The 10,121-nt window shown below is 31.2% G+C and overlaps 1 protein-coding gene across 1 annotated transcript; it reads left to right on the top strand.

The window, feature by feature from the left end:
• Nucleotides 1-1,561: 1,561 nt before the first annotated feature.
• On the top strand, nt 1,562-9,891 carry HELRODRAFT_130735 (hypothetical protein; the record flags this gene model as incomplete). Its single annotated transcript, XM_009024438.1, has 4 exons — nt 1,562-1,693; nt 8,870-9,118; nt 9,390-9,533; nt 9,628-9,891. Coding segments are annotated over 4 exons (789 nt in total), but the record flags the coding sequence as incomplete, so codon positions are not given.
• Nucleotides 9,892-10,121: the final 230 nt, after the last annotated feature.

Below are 10,121 nucleotides of genomic sequence, written 5' to 3'. Positions count from 1 at the left end.
GGAGCGGACAAATTAACTCCTGTTGCTGAAACAAACCATAACGATGGTTCGACTACATCCATTGGGGAGGAAACGTCAATCATCAACTTAATTTCCATTTGCAGTATGTGCAAAGAAAACCTACACAACAGGCAGCCAAAATTTTTAAGCTGCTTGCATACTTACTGTGCCCAGTGTGTCTCTTCTATTGAAAACCCAGATGGTCAGTTCTTAGTTAATGAATGATTGATTCTGAGAATAGTATTTTAAATTCAGTTCTAAAACTATAAATTCACATTTAGATTATTTATTTTTAATATATTTGCAAATAAAAAATTATAAATGTTTTTATCGTTAAAAAATTAAAGTGAGTTTTAGTTCCTTGTTGTGTTTCTTTTTCATGCTAATAAAATTATTATAGAGAAATTTTTTAAATAGTGACATGCTTTTAAAGTTGAGATTATTAATTAGAAACAAATCAAAACTAAATAGCATATCCATATACATTGTATATGTTGTACATTAGGCAGCATCATTCCAAAAAGTGAACCTTAAAAATTATTTCAAATAATATATATATATAATTATATATGCTATCATATAGGTAATGTAATTATGTATTATATGTTAATGCAATATGATAATTGGAGGTGAAGCTTCAACTTTAACAAATTTAAATTGAAGTTAATTGGTTAATTTTTTTTAATTTTTGTAAATTATTTATTTTTCTGTTAACTTAGATTTTAAATCAAGCCTACTTAATCAAGGCTGGTGTTTGTTTCGTTTGAGAGTTAAAACTACTGCTGAAATGCTATATTGCACTTTGTTGCTACATTATTTTTATTGATTAGAATTAATTAAATTAATATAGTAGTCGAGTGTAATAATAGTTTATTTAAAAAAAGGAAAAGACTTTTAAAATCAATGGTGATAAATGTTGTGGAAGTTGGTAACTTTTTATGGTTATCTGATGAATTTTTAATAATCTGATAAACTTTTGAAATGAATTTCTATACTGTTCACTGTTTGTAACACTAAATTTTATAAGAAATGGTTTTAATTGTTTTAATATTTGTCAGCTAATAAAATGCTATTGGAATTAAGAACTTTAATTGTTACTTATTTGTTTACAATATGGTCACATTCCTATTAATGTCAATTTCTTTAAATTTTGATGTTATGGTTGTAGTAAATATTTATATGACAGTTGCTAGACTAATTTAAAATGGCAAGCATAGAAATGAATGCAATGAATCAGACCTTCCTTTATATTTAATAAGTATTTATAGCGTGTGAACATTTTTTAGAAAATAGTTTTTATCACATCATCTTCTAACAAAATGCTACCTTTTTTATTTTCATATAAATTGTTTAATTATTATTCAAGTAATTACATACAATATTATAATAAATAATTATATAAATATAAATATTTTTTTGAATCTCAGGGCAGCATTTGAAATGTTTCATGTGCAACTCATTGACACACATAACAGCTGTGCTGGATAATTTATTCGAAATTAAGCCAACCCCTCCACCCTCTCTCTCCTCCTCGTCATCTCTCTCTGGGGCCGTCAATAGCAATGAATCAGTGGAACTGGACAAAAACAAACTGTGCAACGGTTGTGATGAAAATATTCCAGCATCCTTTTACTGTGTGGAGTGCAGTGAATGGCTGTGTGATCAGTGCACTCAGGCACACAAGAGAGTCAAGGTTTATTCAAGTTTCTTTCTGTGATGTTTTTTTTGCTCATGTACTTTTGGTAATTTAGATATGTATAGGCTTTTGCAGAAGCAGAAATTGTGAGTGAAATTTTGTTCATATTTTCATTAAAACTTTTGTTTTTATAATAGAAGTGGCTTCGTGAAGACTGTAGGAATAACTATTGATATCTGTGCATGGTGGCATATCAGTGATGGTAGACAAACAGTTTAAAAGTTTAAAATCAGAAATTGAGTTGATTTGCATTAATTTACATTGAATATTTTAAGAGACTCACTTGAGCACACAATGTTATTGTATTTATTAAAATTCAACAACAATATAACACCCATGCACACACACAAGTTTAATTCAATTAGATTTGCAAACAGACAAACACGCAGACAAACACACATATATTCAACCATGCAATTACACCACCAACAATTAATTTTTTTTATATTACAAATAACTTTGCACTCATTTATTTGCAAATGCATTGACAGCTTGCTTCCTTTTAACTGTCTGTGGGGCTGCACCTTATTAATTGTTTTAATAATCTTTGTATTGTTTTAATAACAGTTTTCATAATTGTTCTTAAAATAAATTGTTGAGAAAAACTTTTGGGCAATTGTTAAGTTAGATTGTACATTGTAGTGTTTTAATGATTGTTTTAACTTTTTTTTAGAATTAATCATTTAATACTCTTTTTTAATTTATCTTCTTGGAGGCAAGTGATGCACGCAAGTGTTGTTGCTGTTGCACATGTTGTTGTTGCTGTTGCACATGTTGTTGCTGTTGCACATGTTGTTGCTGTTGCACATGTTGTTGTTGTTGCACATGTTGTTGAGGCACATGTTGTTAGTGTTGTTGTTTCCCTGTGCACACACACATCCTTCTTATTGTTTCCATAAACTTTTTATAATCGTCATCTTTCATCATTTCCATTGAGTTCTAGATATTATTTTCTTCCTCCTCAGAAGTACAGCATCATCCAGACACTCTCACACGTTTTTTTTTCAGTATTCCATGCTTACAACAGTTAAACACACTTCTTCAGGTCACACAGATTCAAACGCTTTTGTGAAATTGATAAAACAATGGAAAATTTTTGGTTCACTGTTTTTCTCATTTTCTTTAATAGACTATTACACATTTGGTGGATTGGGCTTCTTTATTTTGTTACAACTTTTATAAACAGTTTTTCATTCAAAGTTCAACTGGTGTTGCTATTTGCATAAATCATTCAACTATTATGCAAACATTTACAAGTATTGATGTAAACCAATTCAAGAGTTTTTGAATATATCACACACTCAGTACAAATGAACTTCAAGCCATTATGTTGCCATTAAGTTGCTTATAGTAAGGTCTTTATATTGAGTTATTTTTCAATTTTTACTCAGGTGAACTGCAAAAAACATGAATGTACAACTACCTACGCTTATATATATATATATATATATATATATGAACTAGCATATAAATATATATAAACTAGCATTGTAAATATTGAACTAGCATATATATATATACTAGTATACTTTATATATATATATATATATATATATATATATATATATATATATAATATATATAATATATATATATATATAGACTGTATATATTTTCCTGTAAATGTATATATTGTTGCTAAGCCTGATAATTTTTTTATGTCTGCTTCAGGAAAAGGTGTGGGATGGTTGAAATGCATTGTTATTTGTTTGTGGCTGAGATCAAGTTACTTTTCTGAGTGGCTGAAATGCATGAAACAACTTGAATTTTTTATTCATTCCGCTTATTAATGAAATTTGTGGGGTATTTGAATATTTACCTCTAGAAACTGCTGAATGATGCAGCTGCGTACTAGTGACTAGCATGTGGAGTAAATTGTTGAAACAAAAACTCATGTGAAATCTTGATATCTCATGATAGGTTTTCCACAAACGTCACTGATGAACTTTTCTAGAAAATTTTGAAGTAGTCCATTTCTTTTTCAGGTCAACAGTTTGTACTTTCAGCTTTTTAACTCTGTCATGTATGTGTGTGTGTGTATGAGTAAGTGTGTATGAGTCATGTACTTTGACCTGCATTTTTAAACCTGCTGGAATGATATATGATTTCATTAATATGATGCACATGTTTTTTCCACTCCTAACCAACCACATTACATCAGGTCACATTAATCATTTCATCCTGTTTGGTATTCATCATCTAGTTACACATTTACTTGAGTCATGATTGGATACTCACTGAAGGTTAACATGATTAATCACCACACACAATGAATGATGAGTTTTGAGTTGTACTATGTTTTATTTTCTCACTGAAATGAGTCGTTAATATTGATTTATATTTTTTTTCTTCTCATATTTTTCTCCACATCTCTTTCTCTCTTTGTTTTCTTACTCTCTCAGCCTCAAATTTATCTTTTATGTCGTTTTTCTATCTTAAGTTTTTCTACATAACGTACATGAGCTTTTGAGACAGAAGTATGAATACAAATGGTCACACATATGTGAGAACATTTTCAGATGTGGGAACTCTAATAAAATTCATCCTCACACTGTTACATTGTTGTAATTATAATCAATTGTTAATTTCCTCTTTGAAGTCTTTATCTTCATCTTCACCTGTTTTTTGTCATCATTCATCTTCATCTCTTGTGGCTAATTGGAAAGCTATAATCAGCAGATAAACGTAGTGTGTACTACATTCGCCACCCTATTTATTCCTTACTAATATCAATTCCAATCATAATTTTGTTATCATTATCTTCTTAATATTTGCCTCGCTTTAGATTAGTTCACTGGATTTGTGGCATGTTTCAATTTTGTGGTTTCCACCCTGGGTTTAGAACTAACTGTGCTTGCTTTTTCAGACTTTTGTATATTTAAATAGGTCTATTTTATTCTGTTCTATAAAGAGCCGTTTCTAAATTTTCTAATGTTTTTCCTGTCCACCTGTTCTAAAATTTTACACTTGCCTGGTCATTTTCAGCTTTTTTTTCTCTACATGTCAAACAAATTTTAAACTGATGACCCAAAAAGTTAGATTTAGCATTTAACTGATAACTATAACTCCTAGTTTAACTAAAGTCATGATGTAGTAAGTAAGGACTTAAGTTCTCTTCATTTCATGAGCTCAGATCTTGGTGAGCTTTTAAACACTCAAGCAAATGAACATTCACTCATAAATCACAAACATAAGAGCTATTAAACACTTGAGCGTTTGAACACTCATGTTTGAATATTCACGCGTGTATTGCGTGTATTACAAAGTATCACATCAGTACACCGATATCATTTCCACGATAAGATACCTACCATTCTTTCTTGTAAAAATAAGGTGTCCAAAGAACACATCAGAATTACTGAACTGTACTTTTAATTGATTTACATATCTGCCATGCTGAAGTACTACTCATTCCAACAATCTTACCTCCCATCACCAAGTTTCCCTTTGCTGCCACTTGATTATGGGTATAGGAGTGGAAGTTCAGAATCATCACTTACCTTAAGTCATGTTTTTATATTCATTTTTGTTTTTATTTTACACATTTCCTTTTATTTTTTTTATACAAACATTCTTGTTTATTTATTTTTTCATTAAAATATTTATTTTACAAGAAGGAAATTATCTGTTTGAGCAGGATTAAAATTCATATCTAACATTGTTTATTTTAGGTAAAATAACAAAATCGTTTCATTCCGCTTGATTCTTATTCAATTTTAGTTATAATTTAGTTACGTAATACAGATTAGTTTAGATTCAGATAATCTGTCTCCTTGGTGATAGTTATGTTGCTAATGAAACAAATAGATATTATTTGTAGTAATTTCATTTAACTTTGCAATAACTCCTATCAACTACTTATAATTACAAAAATAACTTTGGCTTGCCAGACTATGTTTAAGCTATGTTTCTTCTTTTTTATATGCTAAAAACTTCACAAATTTTCTTTCTTTCGAATTTAGTACAAGTTGAAAACCATATGAAAATTTAATATTGAAGCATAAGCATGACGAATCAGATTTTTACCCATATTTAACTCATTTTTAATGTTGCATTTTTTTGCGTTTTCTGTTGATTTTTTTTGTTTTAAATTTAACTTTACTCACATCTTTCAAGATTTTAAAAAATATGTTGAATGAAACAGAAAACAAGGGCGCTATTTAACATACAGTCAATTAACATAGTACAATGGATTAGTATTGATGTCCTGGTTATGACATTAAACTGACCCTCACTGCCTTGTGAGTGATGTTGGATCATCAAAGGCTAGGCCCACCGCTTATAACTGTGGTTGCGTAAGGAAGGGCGTCCTGCGTAAAAATTAGCCAAATAAATTACTTATGATGGAATGGCGTCGAGGGGTATTTCGGTTTCATCATAGGTAGCCAAACGGCAACCCCCGATCTCGGGGAAAATGTCGTCTAAACGTGTGTTGTAATGGATTAGTATTGATTTTTTTTACATCCACCTGCACTACACAGATTTTTTAAAGTCAAAGGCTTCAGGTTTTATTTATGATTAAAGTTTATGATTAATAAGATAAGTCTTCTAATGCTTACTGATTTATTACTAACTTTTTGATTTTAAAAAAAATATTTTTTTAAAGTAATTTTTCAAAAAATCACCATACAACTTGCCAACCATTAGCTATATGAAATTGTAATTACCAGCAATTAATCACTTTTTCTGGATCATAAATCAAAATAATTTTACATTTGTCTCTTCCTCAAACGCTGAAGGAGCTGTTTGTTCATTGATCATCATTTTGTAGCTTCAGTTTTACCTACAAGAGCAGGAGTTTCTTAAGACATAATTCATCATATCAGAGTTTCAACCGACTTAATTCTATTTCTAGCTTCTACTGATACACACGCATTGGCATATGTTGTGCCTTGGTTTGTTTATAAATAAACATTCTTGTGTGTTAATTTGTTGCATGTTTGAACAAAATTCAGTCTCTGATACCCATATTTATTTGTTTTAAAAAAATTTGTTGGTTAAATGGTCTAAAATTAGGATGTAGTCGTGAGTTCCTGATTGGGATGGTGTTCATATATGTTTATTTACATGAGTTTATATGGGTGTTTTGTAGGCCTCCTGTATTTGTTTTTTGTGTCCCTACATGTTTATGGAAGTTTTTGTTTTCAAGCGTTTGTATATGTTTATATGTATGTATGTATATTTCATATGTATATTTGTGAATGATCTCTGATATTATTTAATAATTAGTTAAAAAAAATCCTATTTCTTTTAATGAAATATCGCTTTAATATCTAATTTGATGTACATGAATTATATATTAGGTATCAAGGTCAATAACCTGTTCCACCTACTCATAATTTCCATTTATTTTATTTTGTTGAGACATTTTGAGTTGAAAACGCATATTTTTAATAAATAAATAAATAAATAAATATTGGTTGTAGTTAATTAATTAAGTTGTGCTTATTGTATTTTAAATTTTTTCAATTTGGACAATAACAAAACAATAGAGATGATACCAGCCATTATAATAGGCCACGTGGCATAGCTTTACAGGATCAATATAGTTGCATTAGGATGCCTGATTTCATGCCGTTTCATGTGATTTCATGCCGTTTCATGTGATTTCATGTTTACTAAAAAATGTTTTAGTGCAGGATATGTTTGTATCCATTGTTTGTTGCTTGTTATGTGGCATTCTGTCATTCTACGCAATTAGTTTGTCCTTTATTTAAACAATCATCAACAACAGAAGCAGGGCATCTTGCCTCATGCAGGCCTGCTCACCTTCTTCACTAATTCTTTATAATTAATAATTAACAAGTTCTTTTTTATCACACGCAATAATTTGGCTGCTTCTCCATGCAAAAACAAACAAAAAGCAACTCTGTAATCAAACAACTTTTGGGAAGGGGAGGGCTAAATTTTTCAAACGTTAACCGGTTTGGATCTTTGAAAATGATTTAATAGGATTCATTGTTCACCGGGGTGGAGGGCAAATATTTTGTGATTGACGACAATTTTTGCTTATCACGTCATTTTTCATCAAAAACTACTCACAACTGGGGGGGGGCGGTCCCCTACTTGATCCGCCACTGAATGTATGTATCTACCCTCGTCATTTTAAATATAGATGTGTGTGTGTTTGTTTGCGTATGTATGTGTTTGTGTGTTTTATATTTTAATTGAATAACCAGAGCTGACATTCAAATTAAAACAAATTAGAATGACTGAAGTTATCACATGAAATGTAACAAATATGATTTATGAAACTATCTATGGGACAGACATAAATCTCTAAAAGATGCGCTCACACACACACAGTGCTAATACATTATAAATTAATTTAGACCTCACACGCATACAGGCATTTAATATAGATAAATTACTTGCAACAACGGTTCATATATTGCATCATACAGTCAAACATAATACATTCCTTGATATAATGTTGTGAATAGACATTAGAAATCTACATTGGCTACCAGACTGAATAGCTACTCCTAAAAAATGTATCTAGGTAAGCAAAACTTTGCCGGAACTTTTTCTCCACACAAACCTTGTTGGCATTTCCAACCTTAGGAAAGTTTGGTAGAACGTTTTATATGTTAAAATTATGTTGTATCGAATGTATCCTACTCCAAACTATGCAAACAAATGAAATTCAGTACTTGCTGCTCATGGTATGTTCCATTCTATAAAAGGTATTTTTCCAAAGGTCGATTGTAAATCATTGTCATGAAAATCACAATATGTTCTGCGTCAGATAGCTTCCTGTTTAATTTTTCGATTTTTACAAAATTTTTGCAAAGGTAGATCATAAATCATTGTCATGAAACTTGACAATGATGTACGATCTACTGCTGAAAAATTATGAAACGTCTCTAGTTTCATAAATATATATATCTGATAATGAAATTTTTGAAAACCATAATGTTTTTTTAGGATGATTAAATGATTAAATTATTTGTGAAGGTATTATCACTTTCTTCTGTGAGTATCTGTTTGTGACTTTTCAAGTTTTAGCTTGTTTTATCTGATGCTCGTATTTATGCAAGAGTTGATGACGATTACAAGTTTGAACGTGAGTAAAAGAATATGACAACAATAGTTTTTATTTTTTTTTAAATTTATTTTTCTTATCAGTTTTGGCAAACAATTAAGCACATTACTAACTTAAATATTGAATAGATAACCAAAGACCACACAATCGAAGCCAAAGAGCTTGCATTGGCCACAAGATCAGAAGAATTGAGGAATGGTGTGGGGAACTACGATGGCAAGACATCTTCGTCATCTTCATCGTCCATCAATCCCGCATTTCTATGCAACATTCACCCTCAGGAACAACTGAAACTGTATTGCTGCACCTGCCACAAGATGACATGCAGAGATTGCCAGCTGATTGAACACAAGGACCACAAGTATCAGTTCATTCAGGTTTCTTACGCTTCTCCCACGTTTCTTTTCCTTCATCATTCTGTCAACTTCATTTTTTATCATGTTTTGACAACATTTCAAATGCTTAGTTTCAAAAGTTTAATATTTTATTTTGTCATATCTCCTTTAACATAGTGAAAGAGATTATGTAACTATCAGTTAATAGCACATCAGTATAAAACGTCCAATGCACCAATTTGTCTGATGTGCCGTTACATAATGTTGGTATCTATCAATAACGCCTGAACATTTGTTTGCTCTAATTATTCAGGAGGCAGCCTCATCCTATAAAGACATTTTGAAGTCCCTGCTGATTAAAATTAAGGAGAAGCAGACCTACATTGAAAATGCTAAGAATCTTATAGACAAGCGTAACAAAGAGATCAATCAGAAAGAGAACTGTGTTGTCAATGAGGTGGGTGGTTGGTTGGTTGGTTGGTCTCTTTCTTCATGATCTTGATGTTATTATATTCCTTACCTACTGAATACATGCATAAACCGTCATTCAGGTTAAAGCTTTTGCAATGGGTTTGATATCACAAATTAATCACAAATGCCGACAATTAGTTGGTGATTTGCAGTCAATATGTCTGGCAAAAAAGAGACAACTTTTGCAGAAGGAAGCTGAAATAAGTTGTTTGTTTGATAGTTTGGATCATGGACTTCTGTTTGCTGACTATTTATTATCCTCCAACGACGATATGCAACTGCTCTATTCTTACCATCTGGTCGCAAATCGACTGAAAACAGTTCTGAAAACTCGTTGCGAGGTGCCTAATCCTCATCACGTAGTCGACCTGAGGTTCAACCACAATGCTGCTGCTGGATCAGTTGTTGAGAAGTTGGGTTGCATCGTTGTTGATGGCGTTCCATTCAACAGGAACTATCCATCTTCATCTTCAGCCTCCTCGTCGACCTCCACTATACTTCCTACTGACAACTGTGGCTATGGGCAGAATGGTGTTGGAGTTGCAAGTGCTGCCAATGTCATTCACCATGGCAT

Source organism: Helobdella robusta (genome assembly GCF_000326865.2).
Source record: "Helobdella robusta unplaced genomic scaffold HELROscaffold_4, whole genome shotgun sequence".
NCBI classification, from domain to species: Eukaryota; Metazoa; Annelida; class Clitellata; order Rhynchobdellida; family Glossiphoniidae; genus Helobdella; species Helobdella robusta.
This window is presented reverse-complemented; position numbering and strand designations above follow the sequence as displayed.